The 19,860-nt window shown below is 44.2% G+C and overlaps 9 protein-coding genes across 9 annotated transcripts; 4 read left to right on the top strand and 5 right to left on the bottom strand.

Moving 5' to 3' along the window:
• Positions 1-236: 236 nt before the first annotated feature.
• O0I10_010080 (uncharacterized protein) lies at positions 237-1,479 on the top strand (the record flags this gene model as incomplete). Its single annotated transcript, XM_058490063.1, has 4 exons — positions 237-402; positions 468-635; positions 694-983; positions 1,057-1,479. 4 exons carry the CDS (start codon positions 237-239, stop codon positions 1,477-1,479), a joined length of 1,047 nt encoding a protein of 348 aa, XP_058339172.1.
• A 47-nt stretch (positions 1,480-1,526) lies between these two features.
• O0I10_010079 (uncharacterized protein) lies at positions 1,527-2,519 on the bottom strand (the record flags this gene model as incomplete). Its single annotated transcript, XM_058490062.1, has 2 exons — positions 1,527-2,144; positions 2,220-2,519. The coding sequence occupies 2 exons, from the start codon at positions 2,517-2,519 to the stop codon at positions 1,527-1,529; spliced, it is 918 nt and encodes a 305-aa protein (XP_058339171.1).
• Positions 2,520-3,180: 661 nt separating this feature from the next.
• On the top strand, positions 3,181-6,398 carry O0I10_010078 (uncharacterized protein; the record flags this gene model as incomplete). The annotated part of the gene is made up of 18 exons (XM_058490061.1): positions 3,181-3,230; positions 3,290-3,349; positions 3,408-3,513; positions 3,571-3,626; positions 3,669-3,723; positions 3,789-3,923; positions 3,999-4,163; positions 4,239-4,331; positions 4,388-4,489; positions 4,553-4,702; positions 4,760-4,906; positions 4,971-5,099; positions 5,163-5,280; positions 5,342-5,450; positions 5,505-5,621; positions 5,677-5,843; positions 5,905-5,928; positions 5,986-6,398. The coding sequence occupies 18 exons, from the start codon at positions 3,181-3,183 to the stop codon at positions 6,396-6,398; spliced, it is 2,196 nt and encodes a 731-aa protein (XP_058339170.1).
• A 202-nt stretch (positions 6,399-6,600) lies between these two features.
• On the top strand, positions 6,601-7,451 carry O0I10_010077 (uncharacterized protein; the record flags this gene model as incomplete). The annotated part of the gene is made up of 3 exons (XM_058490060.1): positions 6,601-6,637; positions 6,703-6,834; positions 6,895-7,451. 3 exons carry the CDS (start codon positions 6,601-6,603, stop codon positions 7,449-7,451), a joined length of 726 nt encoding a protein of 241 aa, XP_058339169.1.
• A 634-nt stretch (positions 7,452-8,085) lies between these two features.
• Positions 8,086-11,059, top strand: O0I10_010076 (uncharacterized protein; the record flags this gene model as incomplete). Its single annotated transcript, XM_058490059.1, has 7 exons — positions 8,086-8,663; positions 8,717-8,907; positions 8,965-9,183; positions 9,240-9,489; positions 9,555-9,721; positions 9,775-10,569; positions 10,662-11,059. 7 exons carry the CDS (start codon positions 8,086-8,088, stop codon positions 11,057-11,059), a joined length of 2,598 nt encoding a protein of 865 aa, XP_058339168.1.
• A 267-nt stretch (positions 11,060-11,326) lies between these two features.
• O0I10_010075 (uncharacterized protein) lies at positions 11,327-11,776 on the bottom strand (the record flags this gene model as incomplete). Its single annotated transcript, XM_058490058.1, has 1 exon — positions 11,327-11,776. One exon carries the CDS (start codon positions 11,774-11,776, stop codon positions 11,327-11,329), a length of 450 nt encoding a protein of 149 aa, XP_058339167.1.
• Positions 11,777-16,893: 5,117 nt separating this feature from the next.
• O0I10_010074 (uncharacterized protein) lies at positions 16,894-17,960 on the bottom strand (the record flags this gene model as incomplete). Its single annotated transcript, XM_058490057.1, has 3 exons — positions 16,894-17,120; positions 17,182-17,573; positions 17,659-17,960. 3 exons carry the CDS (start codon positions 17,958-17,960, stop codon positions 16,894-16,896), a joined length of 921 nt encoding a protein of 306 aa, XP_058339166.1.
• A 305-nt stretch (positions 17,961-18,265) lies between these two features.
• O0I10_010073 (uncharacterized protein) lies at positions 18,266-18,838 on the bottom strand (the record flags this gene model as incomplete). Its single annotated transcript, XM_058490056.1, has 1 exon — positions 18,266-18,838. One exon carries the CDS (start codon positions 18,836-18,838, stop codon positions 18,266-18,268), a length of 573 nt encoding a protein of 190 aa, XP_058339165.1.
• A 43-nt stretch (positions 18,839-18,881) lies between these two features.
• O0I10_010072 (uncharacterized protein) lies at positions 18,882-19,664 on the bottom strand (the record flags this gene model as incomplete). Its single annotated transcript, XM_058490055.1, has 3 exons — positions 18,882-19,191; positions 19,296-19,607; positions 19,648-19,664. 3 exons carry the CDS (start codon positions 19,662-19,664, stop codon positions 18,882-18,884), a joined length of 639 nt encoding a protein of 212 aa, XP_058339164.1.
• Between the last annotated feature and the right edge of the window lie 196 nt (positions 19,665-19,860).

The following is a 19,860-nucleotide window of genomic DNA, read 5'->3' as shown; positions in this document are numbered from 1 at the left end:
AGGAATAGCCACGTAATCATGCTACCGCTGTCATGCTTGCTTTACAATGAAAATAGCCAACTTTTGAGGAGGAGGATGAAATCATGCATGGGGTGAGAGATGATGATAAATCATTGCCACTTTCGGAAGCGCTCAGATCATTCGGGAAAGCATGAAACGCTCAGTGGCTTGAAACTCTTCTTGCAACAACTTGTATCCGACACACGATTCCCATTGGAGACACGCACTTTGCAACCATGTCAGCCGCCGGACCCCAGCCAAAACGATCCCAGTATTATATGGATCCTGACAATCTCGATGAGGAATTGGCCAAGGTTCCTTTGTTCATGTCACACCTTCCCGAAGAAGAGAATGATACGCTTGAAGCCTTACAATCCCTCGTCTATGATGGTCCACCTGAAGGTAAGGAGAAAGGATAGAATGTATATCATGATAGAGAACGAGGAACTCACGTGTTTTTATTATAGAGATTGCTGAAAACTTCAAGAACCAGGGAAACGAGTGTTTCAAGGAAGGCAAGCTCAAGTACAAGGATGCCATTGATTACTATACGAGAGCTTTGGATATCGACTGCAAGGATCAAAAGATCAATGAAGCTTGCTTGGCCAATCGTGCTGCTGTCAATTTGGAACTAGGTAAGGGAAAAGAGGGGGGATGATGCATGAAAATGGGGTATACTTACGTTATCAACAGGCAACTACGGTCGAGTGTTACGTGATTGTGCCAAATGTCTGGAATTGAATCCTCAACACACTAAAGCATTGTATCGGTCAGCACGTGCTTTACTTGTATTGGATCGTGTGGATGAAGCTCATGATTGTTGCGTGCATGCTTTGGCTGTGGATCCTGACAATGAACCCGTCAAGGCTATCCAGAAAAAGTGCATCGCCCGTAAAGAACAAATCGAAGCCAAGCAGCGACAAAAGGAAGAAAAGGAACGTAAGGAAAAAGAAGAGAAGCAGCGATTGGAGCAGGCCTTCAAGGTAAAAACAGGAGGAGGAGGAGGGCGAGGAATCACAAGAAGGATGGAAAGCTGATGATTTCAATGCATGACAGGATCGCAAAATCAAGTTTGAGATTACGGATAAGGAAGTTCGTGAAAAAGCCAACATTCAATTGGATCCAGAGACCAACACGTTATCTTGGCCAGTGTTCTTTTTATACCCCGAGTATAAAGAGAGTGATTATATCCAGTCTTTCAACGAGACCCATACTTTCTTGGATCATTTGGAGATCATGTTTGAACAACGAGCACCTTGGGATGAACGTGGAGAATACACGCCAGATAATTTGGAAGTCTATTTTGAAAACAACCAAAAGTTGAATACGGGCATCATCAAGATCGGCAAAAAGTTACCACTTGGCAAAATCCTATCACTCGATCAATATGTCGTGACCAATGGTGTGCCCAGCTTTATTATTCTCCCCAAGAATTCACCATTCAAAGAAGAGTTTTTGGCCAAATATAAAAAGCAATAAAAGGGAATACAAATGAATACTTTTTTGTTCTCTCTCTCGCTCGGGATTTATAATAACCCTTCATCGGATGAGATACTACGAACACCAAATGAGCTATCAGACTTATGACCGGATGATGTCTTGATTGAATTGAAACTGAGATCCGAGGCATCACTTTGCTCTCTATGATGATGATCAGAAGATACATCAGCCCAGCTACTTTCATCAGACTCGTTTCGAGCATGCATGGGTGCTGATGGCATACGCAATTTATCATCTTCCTCATCTTCATCATCAGCATCGTGAATCATAGTGTGAGACCTCAACATGGCAAAGTCGGATTCTTCCATATCAAGTTTGACGGGTGTACCTTGAGGAGGAGAAGGTGGTGGAGGTGGATGGGCGAAATTCCAATGCTGTTGTTGTTGTTGTTGATCAGGGACTTGAGTCATGAGGGATGATGATTCGACACTGTTAGTGGTGGTATCGGTTGTAGAGTGGCTATCATTGCAAGGCATTCCCATAAGACTGTTTCCCCTGGATTGAATCGATTGACGTTGGCGTTGCAAATCTGTTTCCGCCTTGTCAAGCATTGCGCGTTCTTGTTCAAGATACATTCGTCTTTGCTCAATACTCTTTTCCATTTCAACAAGCTCTGTCTCGCTCATCTTGTAATGTTCCCAGCCCTATTGCATGATGAATAGAAATTAAGTCCCTTTTCATCAATTTTCATCATAAAGCTGCTTATGTACAACACATACCCCTTGGCGTCGGTTTCGTAAATCATTTCCTCTTCTTCCCCAGACATTGCTACTAGTGCGTGCTAATGGCTTTTCATCATCTTCGTCATCTTCGTCATCTGTATGGAGCAGGTGGTCGTTGTCATCGGAAAAATAGCCGTTGTTCTTTTCATTCATATAATGACTACGCACAAACTCCTCATAGTCCTTGCGCTCTTGTCTCGTTTTCCACCATTCATGTATGTATTGAGCACCTTCATAAGCAGCCCAGCCGCCTAATGGAACACCAACAATGATAAGAACAATTAATGCAGGATGCATGATAGAGTATCCTTGCTATTGCTTTTTATGGATTGATCGAAACGGGGTAGATTACAAAAGAGAGAGAGTGAGTGAGTGAGAAAGAGGAAGAAAAGAGGGGTGTTCCAGGAATAAAAATGGTCTTTTATAATGAATGCCTCATGTCCCACGATCACTCCAAAAGTACGGGGTGCATCCACATTCGTAGCAGCTCTGCTGATAACCTGGAATGGGAATTCTGTGTCTTACAAAAAGGCGATGATGATGCATTGCCAGCTGCAGATTGCTTTTTATACGTACACAATGGCTCAGCTAGTATATACAATTCCCACAATATCTTTTTGCACCGAATGCCATCCGTGTTTTATGTGATTAGACGTCATTGATTAATTGAGATGTGCTAAAACTAGCTCTCCGAGGTGATGTTGCATATCCGTGTCGGGTCCTACTCGGGCCGTAGAAGTGTGTGTGTGTGTGTGGCATGTCAAGCAACCCGGGACAGCAAGGATGACTATTATTGTGTGAGAGAACCGCTTATTCGGGCTTCAAGCATAGATGACGGGTTGTGTGTTTGTGTGCAGAACTCGAGTGACACGATACACTTGACAGCATGATACACCTTTGGAATTCCGGACCTCTCTTTTCGTCCTTTGTTTTTACTCCTCCTCCACCTCCTCCACCAATGTCAACAGCCATTCGACTCCATGTCGCCATTCACACCAAACACGTCGTGTAAGCACATTGTACGATCCATTCTCTGACAGCGATCACTCAACATGGTTTCATGGAAGACGACTTCAGCGACGAGCGCCTTACAGTATGCTCGCTTCCTTGAAGCGTATCGTCAACAGGTCAGCTTAATACACTTATTGTTCAACATAACGACGTATCAACATGCAACACGTGTAGAGCACCAGCCACTCCACCTACACCTGTCAAAGTACCAGACATTCAATTACATCACGGCAAAAAGAGGATAGACAACTTTTCATGGATGGAACAGCTGGATCACCCTGTAAATAAACTCATATTGAATTACACCTATTACCACGTTGGCTCATATCAATCATAGGATCTCGTTGGTTACATTCAAGCAGAGAATGAGCAAGTATTATTGCGACCGAGGATGTGATTAAACAATGACAATGCTGATACTTTTTTTGGATTTAGATTTACAAAGCAGTCGATGAGTAAGGCCGCGTTCCTGAAAAGAGCCGTTCTCAGTGTAAGGGGTGGTATGTGTGTGTGGGTGTGTGTTTGTGTGGCACGCCAAATTAAAACAACCTTTAGGAGATGAAAAAGCGGTTACATGTGCCCCGTATGCAGGCACCATTATCCACCGTGGCGCATGGATACGAATATTATTCAAGGACATCACCTTATGGCATGGTCTATCTCCGCAAGAAACTGGGAGAGAGCAAAGAGGTAAAAGAGACATCATCATCATCACCCCTTCTCCTTGTTCGTGCTCTAAAGAGCCACCATTACCATTATCATTAGGAAGTGCTCCTAAACGCTGGGTTCCTAAGGTCACTCAACATGTCGATCCGTAAAGTGCTTTTATCGCCTGACCATAACATTTTCGCCTACAACACCGAGACTGAAGGGATGGAGTATGGCGACTTGCATTTGAAGGATTTACACAAGGAGGCACAGGGAGAAAAGGTAACAATGATGGTTGTTTTGGTTGATCTGAGCACATCCAAAAAAAGAATAACACCCACATGCTTTTGCATTTAGAATGAAATCCTTCATGACGTCTTCAACTTTGTTTGGGCCAACAATGAAACCGTCTACTATACCGTGCCAAATGAACAACTGAGACCTTACAGAGTATGTATAACGAGGAGGATGCAAGCAACTCGCAATTGGTATTTACCCATATACAGGTGTATGCCCATCGGATTGGTACAGCTCAAGAAGACGACGTGCTCATATACGAGGAGATGGATGATACCGTATTTGTTGATATCACAAGTACCAAGGACATGGTAAGAAGGATAGAGGAGGATCATGAAGATAGGATGATCGCTCATGTCATTTGCGATATATAGAAATACGTTACCATCAACAGCAATTCTCTTTCATCTTCAGAGATCCGGGTGGTTGATGCAACCCATGATTATGCGACATCCACTCAACCTCGTATCCAACTTGTTCAACCACGTGAAAAAGATATCGAATATTATGTGGATCACCACGATGTAAGGATTACCTTTCCACCAGTGATTATTCGTTGCTAACCTTTTCCCTTCTTTTAGGACACATTTTACATTTTAACGAATGCGGATGGTGCCACCAACTTCAAGTTAGCACGCATGCCCGATAATATGACTGGAAGGGAGCACTGGCAAGACGTGATTACAATGGCTGAAAACGAAAAGATTGAAGATGTGGATGTGTTTCAGGTAGGGGCATTGTTGTATTGGACATGAATCATTGGCTGATGTTGGGAGTGTGCCTTGTATAAAGAATCATCTTGTGATTTATGGACGACGCGATGGATTACCAATGATCTTATGTCACGACCTGTCAACTCAAGAGACATATCCAGTGGAGCTTCCAGAACGCTTTTGTGTGTTGCAACCAGGAACAAACTTGGTGAGAGTTTTGCATTGGATTCTTTTATTTCTTCATCATGAATCACTTAGACCACATGATTAGGATTTTGACACTGAGAAGTTTCGATTCTCGATCCATTCCCCATTTGCACACGAATCTACCTATGACTATGACATGTCCTCCAGGCGCCTGACACCTATACGCGTTCAACCCATCCATCGTAGGTGCAATTTTACGCTATACTTTGAGCCATGATACTAGCTAACTCATTTTGGCTAAAGGGTTTGATAGATCCAAATATGCATGTACGCGAGTTTATTCGACATCGCATGATGGCACCAAAGTTCCTATCACCTTGATCCACCGAAAGGATATGGAATTACATGGGAGGTGAGTATTTCTTGCATGTGTGCTCGCGGCAGGCTTCTCATATAGTGTTGTTAGAAACCCTGTTCTTATGCGAGGATATGGTGCTTATGGCGTTTCAACCGAACCACAGTTTAGGATTGAGAATTTTCCATTGCTAGAACGTGGCTGGGTGATTGCCCTTGCTCATGTGCGGTGAGTATCATGATCAAAATGGGAATTCATCAAGCTAACATTTACGGGATTGAAGAGGTGGGAGCGAGCTGGGTCGCCAATGGTACGAGCATGGCAAGCTTGAACACAAGATGAATAGCTTTCATGATTTCATATCGGTTGCGGAGCATTTGGTTAAGAGCAAAGTGACAAGCCCAGAGTATCTATCTGCCATAGGAACAAGTGCAGGTGGCCTTCTTGTTGGTAAGCGAGATACATGCTCATCACATACAACAATGATATTGATCTATGGATTTCACTTTAGGTGCCATGCTTCATCTAAGACCAGGTATGTGTTTGATCACTTTTATGAATAGCATTTATTAATGTTTGAGTGGGACTATAGATCTATTCAAAGCTTTGGTGTTACGTGTTCCTTTTGTGGATCCTCTTTCATCCATGCTGAATCCTGAGTTGCCGTTGACACAAGTGGAATATCCAGAATGGGGCAATCCAACCGACGACGCTAGTGCTTATGATCTCATCCAAAGTTATTCTCCATACGACAATGTTCAAGGACCAAGCGTACCTGCGACCTATGTAACAGCTGGCATGAAAGACCAACGAGTAGCCTATTGGCAGCCTTTGAAATTGGTCGCCAAACTACGCGACACGCTTCCATCATCATCATCATCATCGGTACTTCTCAAGGTGGATCTCGACAGGGGCCATTTTGGTGGTGGAGCAGAACAAGAAACACGACTATCAGAAGTGGCAGAGCAAGTGGCATTTCTCATCTCGCGCGTACAAAAGACGTAGACATTCTTTGTAGACTTAGAGAGATGCAGGCTGTATAAATTTAAAGCTGCTGAAGAAAAAAAAAACACTTGGGTTTTTATTTTACTCTTGCACACACACGATCGACAGATCCCGTAAGGCTTCTTTTCTTCTCCCCATGCATGCAAGCACATTCTCCAGAGCCCCATTGTAACTGAAGACCTGTTTCTAGTAGATCGAGAGCATGGCATTTCGCAAGAGCTGTTTCAAGTGCGGCAATGGTAAGCATGTCCGCCTTCCTTGTGGTCAAATGACGGTTACTCACACCCATCCCCCATGGGAATAGTGGGTCACTTTGCTGACGTGTGCCCTGAACCTGAGCGTCTCTGCTACAACTGTAAGCAGCCTGGACACGAGTCGAACCAATGCCCTCGTCCAAAGAGCTCTGAAGCCAAGCAGTGTTATTCTTGTGGTGGTGGTATGTGTGTGTCTTTATTGCATTTTTGTTTCTCATACTAAAAGGTCAACGTTGTTGTAGTGGGCCATATCCAAGCTGATTGTCCTTCCAACGTGCGTAACACTGGCAACACTACTACTACCAACAACACTACTACCACCACCACCAGCAACGATGAAAACAATGACGATAGCAACGCTATAGCAACCACCAGCACAAACTATGGTGAAGGCCCCCGTTGCTACAACTGTGGACGTGTAGGTCATATGGCACGTTATTGTCGTTCAAGACCTCGACGTGGTGGTTTTCGTGGTGGACGACGAGGTGGTGGTGGACGTGGAGGTGCAATGAATGGCATGACGAGTCGCGTTGTTTGTTACAATTGTGGTGGACCCAACCATTTTGCCCGCGATTGCCAGGCCAACAAGAGCGTAAAGTGCTACAATTGTGGAAAGTTTGGTCACATGGCTAGAGACTGCCACAGCAATACCGACAACAGCAAGGTGTGCTACAGATGCCATGAACAAGGCCATATCGCCCGTGATTGTCCTTCTCAAAACGGAAGAGAAGACGAGGGATCGTCTTCCTCTGGTTCTTCGGATGAGGATGGTGAATCGTCGTCTGACGAGTCTTCTTGAAGTGGTGCATTCTCAACTACTACACTTTATCTTTGTTACATTTCCACTCCCATACGACCATTCAATCTTCAACATCAATCTCTCGTCAACAATAAAAACAATGACGCTCCCATGATACGCGTATATGTATGTATCTTTGTGTGTGTGTGTATATATGGTTCATCCAAACTCATCTGCAGGGAGATACGTTGATAAAGGAGTTGAATTTTGACTTTTTTCTTTAGTACATCTCCTCCTTTCTTTCCCATGCTTTTGTGTATTCTCAATTATCAAGCAAGGATAATCTTATGCCAGCTCTTGTGTTGTAACGGTGAAGCTTGGATAACGTGGAAAGGATCTACCGAGATTGTTGCCGTGCACCAGCCATTTATTGTCCCTTGGATACATACATACATACATACATGACCACCCACCCAACAACAACTCATACGAATGATGATGGATGCACTCTTTTTTCTTTCTGTCACCTCACCCCCTTGTATTGCCATACTGGATCCCGTCATCAAGCATCATCAATGACACATCGAGAAAGTTGTTTTTGGGCCCTCCTTCCTAGTGTCTTTCTTTTCTTCTCTTCCCCAACTCTTTTTTTCTTTTTCTTCTCTCTTTCCCCCTTTTTTCTCTTTCATGATCCATGTTTGCTGGCCAAGAACTACGGTCTACCGACAGGCCGATTTATGGATTATCAGCACTTTCACTCAATGACAGGGTTTATTTTTATGGCGGATACTATGCTGTCCCACCTTGGAATATGGAGGCAATGTGGTCGATTCCAAATACCGTCAGCACGAGCCAATTCACTCAGCTTGCCACTGACCCTTACGCTTCACCCGCCCTCATTCATGGCAGCCTTGTTACCTCTCCTCTCAACAATCAACTATTGTACACGTTTGGTGGTCATCATCCCGAAAAAGTGGATCCTGCGTTGCCACCCGAACCGATGCGTTATTACGTGCTTGATATGGCATCACTTGCATGGTCACCACTCCAAAAAGTAAACTCAACCACTCCTCAACCTTTGGAACGCTATTGGCACTCAACGGCATTACACGGCAATACGGCTTACATCTTTGGCGGCATGAACATCACCGGCCCTCTTAATGACTACTTTTGGGCATACGATTTTACATCAGATGGATGGCGGTCTTTGAGTAGTAATACAATACAAGATACCCCACCTACTCGATGTGGCCATACTGCAACTATGCTAAGGTAAATGTATACATTCTCTCCAAATAAGTACCATAACTCATCTATAAATGTAGCAATGGCCAAATGGTGATTCTCGGTGGATATGCATGTGTGGGTAATTATACCACAAACCCCATCACAACAAAGAGCTTGTTCCCCCTGAATGAAGCTGCTATCTACGATTCAATCCATGGGACATGGCACAGCCAACGATTAGGTGGATCTATCATCCCTGATGCACGCACGTACCACACCGCTGTTACAAGTAGGTAATAGTCATTAACACACATCTCCCCTTTATTAATATGCCCTATCACTTTAGCTTCAGATGATCGTATTATCATTTGTGGCGGTCAGGATGGCTTGGAGCAGCCCTTCCATACCTATATTTCCTCACAAGGAGACGCAAGTGCAATGACAGCTATACTCGACACCACGCGGTGGACATGGTCCATACCTGATGCATCACCTTATCAGCCTTTTCCCCGATCATTTGCAGCTGCATCTGTTGTGAATGGATCAAAAATGGTCTACGGATTTGGTAAGCAATAAGATGTTACTTATGATCACTACGTTATTAACACATGCAGCTTGTAGGTTTAAATTACCATACCATTTATGATGGGTTGTACGTATTCGATGCTGATAAAGAAGCATGGCTACCAGAAGATCCACCTTCGCATGATGCAAGTGATTCTCATAGCGTGTTGTTCAAGGCCGGCATGGCGGTTCTCGGCATTTGCCTCGGTGTAATCCTGCTTCTTGGCTGTATTTGGTTCTACAGACGCAGACGGAAAGCCAAAGGCAGTGTCCTTGCAGGGATGAAGCGCATGATTTGGCATCCAAGGTATAAGCAACAAAGCCACATGCATATAGCATCATCAGATGATTTGACGTGGAATGATGATATAGAACGGGTGAACCATTATGGGCGGAATTGGCTCGTCTCTTATTTCGGATATTGTTTTTCGGTGTTTTTGTTGCCATTGTTGCCATCATTGTGCTGCAAGTGCGTAACAGCCCTATCATTGATCAAAAGTTCTATCGTCACACAGAGGATTATACCATTGATGTGCCTGGTAAGTGTACTACAATTCACACATGTTTACAGGTAATTAAACAATGCTATTAGATATACGATTCTGCTTTGATGGATGGTATCCGGATCAAGTAAACACGATGCCTTTCTTACGATGCGCTACCGACTTTGGTGATTCATGCTCACAATACATCATCAACATTACCGATTCAGTCCGCACAGGCCTTGATTATTATGGTGAACAGCTGACATGCTTCCTTTTTCGATCTTCGCCTGATTTTCGTCTTGGTCGCACCAGTGATCGCAGCAGCAGCAGCAGTGGTTCTTATCTCAAGTTTCATTACTATGGTGATCATTTACCATCCAACCAATCCCGCATCCATGTCACATTTTACAACAAATACCATGATCCCAATTTGCCAGTGTACAATATCCATGACCCATACAACCTACCAAAGTTCAACTGGTATTCCAAGGATGAAAACGCTGCATTTCAGGCTGCTGAGCAAGCCAACCTTCGTACCGATAATGCATTTGATCTCGATACCAACACAGTGAGCACAGGTAGTTACGAGCTTTCAGAACGGCAAGTGATCATCAGCGATAACGTGTGGAACAAGTATTCCGGTATTGGCACATCCCGTAGTGTCATGCACCAAATTCAAAGCCAAGCCATGTCTGAACCTGCCGCTGCTCACTATAACAGCATACCAGCCCCTATGGGTGCATTCAATGTGTTCCCTAGTCGATATGAAATCGCTGTTTCACGAGAGCAACGTGCATTCACTTTACTTAATGCCATGGGTATCATTGGTGGTATCTCAGGTCTCTTGTTGGGATTACAAGCTTTATTGTTTGGGTTCAGGCCAAGAAGCCCTTGGGGATGGGGTAAGTTTATCTTTATCAAGGGATGCATTGATTGTGTATTGATCCACTACCACCACCTCTCCTTATCATATATCCCCTTATGCATTCATCAGTCCACCGCTGGTCGTTTGGACAAATGCGTAGGTCTTTGTTGCATGGTTTACGATCTCGTTTCCCTCAAGGAGCCAACGTACCCATTGTGCATCCTGTACATCGTCGCTTTTCGGTGGTACAAAGAGAACATCAAAAGCAAATGAGACAGCGATTGAAAAAGATATACGATGTCGATGATGAAGAGACCAAGCTATCGGATGATGATGATGATGGGAGTGTCGAGGAAGAACGTGGTGATCGAATGGCTAGGCTAGAGGAACGACTTCATGTATTCGAATTATTATTTCAAGCGTATTACATCAATGATGAAGTGTTCCGCTCACTTGCATATGCGCTCAAACCCGCCGATCATCCTCAACAAAGAAAACGGCAACAACCACAGAAGAATCCAAGCTAAAAGATACATCAACCCTTACATCGCTCCCTCCTTTTTTTTGTAAAGCCCATACTTGTACTTAATCATCCCCATGTTGCCAAATTAATATACACCGTTGTTGACTGAAGATGGATGAATGGGTAGTTTTTACTTTTCTGTAATCATAAATGTAATGACATACTGTACAAAGAAATGATGACCATAGTAGGTGTAGCATAATATGGATCCATGGTGTAAAGTTTTGTGCATAAAAGCTAAAGATGGTATGTATAGATACGAGGTACATCATTAGGATGAGTGATGAGCTGCTCGCTTGTTGTAACGAGCATGCGCAGCGGTGACATGACGACGATGGTCATACAAACGATCAAAGACCATGCCGCATTTGTGACAAGCAAATCGCACTTGGTTCTGTTTCTGATGATCGTGCTGTTTTCGGCGCTTCCTGACGTTATGGTATGGTGTCACAGCAGATGATTGTCGATAACGTTGTTGGTCGTGCTGATTCTTTTTCTGAAATGGACTTGTTCGTTTTTGTCCACACCTGGTAGTAGTAGTGGTTTTATCGAGGAATGTTGGCCATGATGGCCTATCATCAACATTATCACCGTCATCTTCGCTATCATCCTCATCATCGCTATAAGGCATTGGTGGTGGCGGTGGCACATAAAGCCGCGCAGGGTCTCCATCGAACTCTTCGATCGGATCAAAGAGCTCAGGCAACGTAGTCCAATACATTACGTTAAACGATAGTATTTGACTCAGCTGAGAGAGGGTTGTATGTGATGAAGAGGAGGATGATGAGGATGAAGCTGTCACACTACTCGCCATGAAAACCCAAGATGGATGTGTTTGACAAGAAAAAGAGAAGGGATAGATAAACCAAGCAAAGGAAAAAGAAAAAGAAAAAGCTAAAACGAAAAAGGTCCCTTTAAATTACAATGGTGCACAATGGTTGCTTCCCTTTCTTGGGCCGTTGCCGTGGCAACGCAGTGGTACGAGCTGCATGGGTTGCACATGTTTCTGATCACTCCTATCCTGTGGGTTGTCAAACCTTTTTCTCTTTCATGCATTACATAAACCGCCTTAAAGGGAGTCGATCGAGTATCACTTTGTTGGGTCTTTTAAAGGAATGGCTCTATTGCCAAGCTGCATTGATTTGCATGGCTTTCAATTCTTTACATGAGCCTGCATTCTTCTATCACATGTCAAGGTGGTAGCATCATAGGTAGTAAGAACGGTAGCCATAACAACATGCACATGTAAGTACAGGTGCATCGTCTCAAAAATGCATAGCATGCATATTTTGTCCCAAACAAACTAATGGTAGGATCAACAAATATTGAACGACATGCAATCATGTGCAGGCTAATGCAATGTGTGATGGCGGGTCATTTTGCAGAGCCTTCGTGCTCATCCTTTTATCGACATCAGCAAACATTGGAAGTCATGACTACGGCCAAGGTTGCTCACTTCGCTCTCAAACTTGTGATTTCTCGTCGAATGGCTACAATACCTATGGAGTAATGATTTTACAATAAGCTTACACGTTTACGCAGCCACATTCATAGTCTCATAGTATTCATCTTTACAGGAACCTGCAATCCTTTGCCATCAGCATTCGCAATAAGAAACTACCTCTTTGATAAGCTCAGGATCAGTGTACCTTATTCAATGTCCCATCCTTCCATCATTGTCTTTCCTACCTTTATACCCTCCCATTCAAATTTTTATAATGAAGTATAGGTTCTTTTATAATACAAAGTTGATTAGCATCCCCGAGAGCATCTTGTGAGAAAGTTTCAGGTTCGATAGGGGCAATCTCAATATCAAGGATTGATGTACAGTGTTCATGCATTTATACGAGAGGTGTCTAACCTATTTAATTTCCACTCCTTCCACTCCTTCCACTCCCACAACTTCTTGTCTCTTCCTCCCATTCTCGGCTTCAAGTACATACAACTACCGCCTGCGAACGATTGTCCTGCCTCAATCCACCATGTCAACCCTACAACTTCCTTGATCCGATTGTCTTTGACTGAATGGCAAGTCCATGGCGTATACACAACCCTCTTGTCACTCTACTATAACACACGCTCTTCCACGCTCCTCTGCCACGACCAACCGTAACAGCATTCATTCCAGCAGTTGGTATCAACATGCCCTTTACTCCATTGTCTCCAACAGCGTTCTTTACTTGCAGCAGTCTGCCTTGCAGCCTTTTTTACGTGAACAGCAGATAGCCATCGTATAGCAGCAGCTTTATTTACGTGTAGCAACTTGCTTCAATACATACTGATCCTTATGGATGATCCCATATCAGCTATCAATTACACCACAATACAAGCAACCTTCGCCTGGTTGAGCTGCAATGAAAATGACCAAGAAAGAGATGGATCAACAGCCAAATGGGAAAGGAAGTAGGTCAGCAAGCGATCACAGGAATTCCTTGTATCAACATGTTGGACTTGCATTGGCTATGGATGGATGGAATCAAGCACAGTGAGAGGTGATCCTGAAATGACGTTTTGGTTACTTGGCACGTCGTCATCAGGGAGGATGGGTCATGCATGTTACGTGGATGCAGCTGAGGATGATGATGGATCGGATGGCATGGATGAGAGGGCTTATACCTTTGACGAAAGGCGGCTTGCTATGGATGATATTGGATATTGGAGTCAAGGCACGTACAGCAACTAGTTTGTAATCATGGATGAAAATTTTTTTTGGCGGCAGCAACCAAGGATACAATGACACAGTGACACCAGTTGACTCTATGTGCTCCATTTGGTTGGTTACCGGAACGAAAGGAAGGATACAAATATGAAGGTTGGAAAGCGAGATTGGATCACCTACACCATTGCATCGAGACACCTTTGTTGCTTTTATCACAATACATTCGTTAAAACTTCCTTGCTCATACGCTGATACATGGTAGATGGTGGCGATCCTCAGGATAGTGCACAGGTTTAAACAGACGCTGACGCTTATATTTTCAACGATAATAAACCTATAGTAATGGTATCCAACAATAGTGATTGTTACAGATGTATGATCCATTGAAAGCTTAAATCGTAACATGTGAGAAAGAGTGAGCTCTTATACAATGTGGAAGGAGTACACACATACGCATGCTTACGACAAATTTCATACCTTGCTGCATGTATAGCCTTTTATGAGTACCAGCCCTGGAGACAACCGATTTCATTCCCCTTCTCATCCCTTCTCACAAATACCCTCAGATGCACCGTTTATTTTTGGCTTGTTAACCATACCATGTTTCCATACTATCTATCATAGGCCGATCTTACTATAGGGCCAGGAACGGTTATGCATTCTCCACCAATAAGATCGACTCCTCTATGTCACGCCCTCTCGGCTTAATTGCACAAACAAGTTCTTTCTGCATCTTTGGCTCTGGTATAAGCCGATTGACAAAGAACAAAGACCACTTTTCATATAGCATCACGCTTATAAACATAAAGGTGCCTGTATCTCCGAACTTTACAATGAAACGTGCGGTTTTTATCAGAGCAATGTGCTCGGCTTGGCCAACTGCACCTTGGGTGCCAGTTTCACGATCAAGCTTGCCAATCCCAGATTTCGCAATGTCGCCACCAGCCAAACTGGATCTGGGGGTCGACCTCTTCGACGACGACGACCAAAAAATATTTTTTGGGCTGTTTGCGACATTGAACGCGAAACTTTCACACAAGGTGCTGTTGGACAAGCCGAGCCCATTGTTCTATTCAAAACCCCACGTTTCATTGTAAAGTTTAGAGATACAGGCACCTTTATGTTTGTAAGCGTGATGCTATATGAAGAGTGGTCTTTGTTCATTGTCAAGTAGGTGGATCCTGGCAGAGCCAAAGATGCAGAGGGTCGTGTTGTGTAACACAGCTACGTTTGCATGAATGAAAGGGTCAATGTATAATTACTTTATGGATCATCTAGGAACAGGCATGTATTGCTAGCTAACGGCCACTTTTATCCAATCATCATTGCTGCGAGATCCACTGCATGAGAACGATGCCCCTGCTCTAGACATTCATTTCCATGATTAAAGTAGGTTGATCCGAGCTGATTTGACTGAGCTGCGGTCAACGAGAGATTACATCACTCTGGACATAGAGCACGCTCGATGTAGCTCAACCGATGTATTCTTGTGTGAGCGTAACTCAACCAAATCAACTCGATCAACCTACTTTAATCATGGAAATGAATGTCTAGAGCAGGAGCATTGTCCACCTACAATAGAATGCACAAAAGTTGGGAATGCAATAAAGTGGCTATTAGCTGCCAATGTATGACATAAAAGTGAGGGTAGCGTACCGTTCATGCATTGTCCCTGAAGTCCTGACTTTTAGCTGAGTTACCCAAAGAGGTCCTTCTGCATCTTTTGCTCTGCCAGGGTCCACCTACTTGACAATGAATAAAGACCACTTCTCATATAGCATCACGCTTACAAACATAAAGGTGCCTGTATCTCCAAACTTTACAATGAAACGTGGGGTTTTTATTAGAGCAATGGGCTCGGCTTGGCCAACAGCACCTTGTGTGAAAGTTTCACGTTCAATGTCGCAAACAGCCCAAAAAATATTTTTTGGTCGTCGTCGTCGAAGAGGTCGACCCCCAGATCCAGTTTGGCTGGTAGCGACATTTCAATGAGTGACGGAAGGGAGCCATGAGATGTGGTAGAATCATTCTATCCGCGCTTTTATTCTCAGATGATAATCATAATAAAACAAAAAAAGAAATCTATCATTGTCTCCTTATATCTTTCTAAACGCAATGGAAAGGTTTTTGATGAAGATGTGGTAGGGTGTTAGGGTGAGGTGGTTTCTTACCACATGGCTCCCTTCCGTCACTCATTGAATTGCCGGTCGTGCCTACGACAATTCGAGGTGACTCCAGGTCGCCAATCGATGTGGTATGATTCTCCGAACGATCAAAAACCGTGGCTAAAATCCTTGGCTACGCCCATGCTGGTCGACTGGTCGATAATAGTAATCCTCAAAAGTAGTACTTGTCAAACTCCAATTCGCATGTTCTTTGACCGCTTGAATAGATGAGCCTTGTGTCACGGCCTTGGTGGATGATGCGGAGCGAATGGAGTGGGGTTTGTGTGGTGGTGTCAATGTTTGCTGCCTCCATCACTTCTTGTACCCATGTGGCTATTGTGGCTTCTCCCTTACACTTCGTGGCTTGCTTGATTCAACGTTTGAAAGGAAAAGCTTTTGATCTTCAGGTAAATGTGCACGTTTTCCCTTCGTTTTTTCCATCCACAACCACAACGATAACACTGGACATATATCATTGTTTGGCATGCGCGTGCAATCTTGGAAGTCTTTGGCCTGCCTTCTTTTAGGGTAACGCACCAAAAGAGTGACACCATGATAAGAGCCATCATTGTTGTACACAAACCTTACGTCCTTCAATAGAATAGCACCAATGTCCGATCGTGGACGCCACATTGTTGCCACACATAATAATACCACTGTGCGTACTTGCAGCTGTTGTAATGATAAAAGATCGGCTTTTCGGTCCCCAAGTGCGAATCACGTCCAAAACCAAACTAATGTTCCAAACGGGCTTATCGCCATTCTTCAAATCCAAGTGTTCGGCCTTGTGCGCTTTGAGAAAAGACCACCAAACGATGCTCGCCAATAGGAGGTCGATGTGGATGTGTTTCTCTCGAATACAGATGCGATACCCGAACGTATGCCCATGAGGGTGTTTGGTTTCAAGTGCCGATGGGCCATCAAAAAGTTCACCAACTGCTTGGGGTCATAACCACGCTATCCACTTGAGGTTGTTGTTCATCGCACCATTTCTCCCAGCGATTCCAGTGGCTATCATAACGTTGGTGTGTACGTCGACGTTTTTGCATTATCAAGATAAATGGCTGCTTTTTCCGTTAACCCATCTGCCTTCCTCTTGTTGTTGATAATTTCCATGCGACGAGAGAAAGATTGCGTCTGACTTGAAACACCATTGGCCTCGTTGTTGTTAATGCCGTCACCATCGGCCACCAGCATTGAGTTGGCCAATTCGGTGTCACCATCACCGCTTGCTTCACTCGCTGTTGCCGTAAGTATCGTATCACCGTTGAATCAACCTCCAAGGGGGATGGAGATATAGACCTTCTTCGGCCAAACTTGTTTGAACGCATCGATAGTTTGAGCTTTCTTGTCCGGTTGCCAACTCCAAAACCTCGGTAGGCGTGCAGCCTGATGATGCAAACGCATCGATCTTCATCTTGCCCCAAGCCTTGGTCACGTGGTTGAAGAATCTGCGAGGAAGAGTGTACTCGTACACTGGTTTCTTGATGCGACTCAACTTGTCGGCCACCTTGTTCTCCACACCCGCTATGTTGATACTTGATGTGGATATTGTATTTGAGGCAAAGCTCGTGTATGTCCAAAGGTCAAATCTTGCAGGATTGGTGATGCTGTACCTCCAGCCTTGCTGCTGTATTTCAGGGCTGTCACATTGTCCGTGTACAAATGGAAAATGGAGTTCGGATTCTTGGGAGCTATTGCTTGCATGCAAATAGGATAGTCTTCAATTCTCGTGCATTGATTGATAAGCCCTTGTCTTGTTGGTTCCAAAAGCCGTACAGATCTCCCTTTTTGTTGCTTGTGATCCCCCAACCAGTATCTGATGCATCGGTATAAATCGTTACCGTAGGATTCTCCATATCCTTTGCTGCATTGGTAAACCATTCCTTCAGCTTGCCATTTTCTGCCACCACATCAGCTCTTTTTTGGCTTGTAAGGATAACGGACAAGAGGTTTCCCAATGTTGATTCGTCATCTGAAGTGCCTTCGAAAGATCCCTTTGAAGGTATCGGACGTGCAGCAATGCATCGCCTATTGCTGGGATCATCGAGGTAATCTTCCCCAACATCCCTGCGATCCATCGGCATGTGCGTGTTTTTTGCATTGCTTGCTTGATTCTGGTAAGAAGCTTGGCCATCTTGTCTTTGGGCACACTTATCATCATGGTTGATGTATTGAAAAGTGAACCTTGGGTAGTCTTGTATGTGTGAAGGTGTGAGGCAGCTCTTCTTCCAGTTGATAATAAACCCCAGCTCCGACAATTGACGAATCACCTTGGCCATGGTCTTGTGCATGTCTGTTTTTGACTTGGTGAGTAAACATACGTCGTCCAAATAGTATACAAGTCGAATACCTTGTCGTCTCAATCCTTCCACCGCATGACGCATTAGTTTCGAAAAAACCTTTCGGTGCCACACTCAAGCCAAAAGGTAGAGACCGGTATTGGTACACTGTGTCTCGATGCCTGAAGGAAAGATAACGCCTCGATTCCTCGTGAATAGGTACCACCACGTAAGCGTCTTTCAGATCCAATTTCGTCATCCAATCGTCCTTCTCGATTAAATCCCTCAAGGCTGGAACCCCTTCCATCTTGAAGTGATTGCATTGAATGAATTGGTTGATGCGTTTGCAATCCAATATGGGACGAATTTTGTTGGGCTCTTTGATCGTAAAGAAGTTTGAAAGGAACCTGTCGTCTTGGGTGGGTGATCTCTCGATCACCTTGGAGTTGAGAAAAGTTGCAACCGCTTGATCCACATGGGTCTGATCCTCTGGTGACAATTGGATTTGATGAGCTTTCCATGGAATCGGTTGCTTGTGAAACTGTAACCGATAGCCTTCTTGTACCACTGTCCGTGCCCATTTGTGCCACGTGTGTTTGTGCCATGCTGTTGCAACCTTGACAATCTCCCGGATGTATCCCATCCTCTGGAATATGATAATGTTGGCCATCCTTCATTGGCATTGGTATCCCAACATGGTGGTGGGGTTGTTGTGGCTCTTCATTGGTTGGTGGATTGGTCGGGATCGGTGTTGGAGTCCTTGGGTCTGCTGAGGATGGTGATGGTTTCTCCCGAAAAAAGATTTTCTCGCACCCCTGTAGAAAGGCTTGCCTCGGTTGTTGTTGAATCCTTGTCGAGATCCATAAGATCTATATCCACCTGAGGCTTTCCTTTCAATTGACTCTTGGTACCTTGCATCGAAGATTTCTTTGACAGCTTTTGGAGAGAAGGCCAAGTCTTTTTCTTCGTCTTCTTCGACGTCAATGTAGCGAACTGCTGTTGGTAATCGAAGAGTTTTTCGAATAGTTTCCTTTGTTTCAGCGTCAATGGTCTTTCCACTGCCAAAGGCATAGACGGCAAGTCGTCTCGATCTTTCAAGGATGTTGACCAAGTACTCTTCATCGCTTGGGTCACCTCCTCTGTTGATGATGCGCCTGGAGGTCCTCGTAGATCTCGGTTGCAGCTCGAGCTGCTTGTCGAAGCTTGTCTGCATCCTTGTATCTTGCTTGGATGGCTGTATGGACGTCAATGCTCCGTTTTTTGAGTTCAGGGATGAATTCCTTGTTGATGGCACCTGATTGTGTCCATTTTCCTCCTGTGTACGACTTGATGTCCTTTGTGAATCGCTTAAGATTCTTCTCCATGGTGGTCTTGGAAGTGGTTTCCAAATCTTGGAATATGGCTTCTGGTAACTCTGTATCTTCTTCATCTTGGAGTTTGATACGTCTTGGTGAGTTCCAAGAGCTCTTGGATTTGTTCGGTTGACAATTCATTGATATCCATGTGAATATCCACGACTGCGCGGCTTAGAAAGATATAAGGAGACAATGATAGATTTCTTTTTTGTTTTATTATATCTATCATCTGAGAATAAAAGCGCGGATAGAATGATTCTACCACATCGATTGGCGACCTGAGTCACTCGAATTGTCGTAGGCACCGGCAATGAGCAATACGTAAAATTCAACGAAGTACAATT

This window comes from Lichtheimia ornata (genome assembly GCF_029851405.1).
Source record: "Lichtheimia ornata isolate CBS 291.66 chromosome Unknown scaffold00064, whole genome shotgun sequence".
Lineage (NCBI taxonomy): Eukaryota > Fungi > Mucoromycota > Mucoromycetes > Mucorales > Lichtheimiaceae > Lichtheimia > Lichtheimia ornata.
The sequence above is the reverse complement of the archived record's forward strand: the minus strand, read 5'-3'. Positions and strand labels throughout refer to the sequence as shown.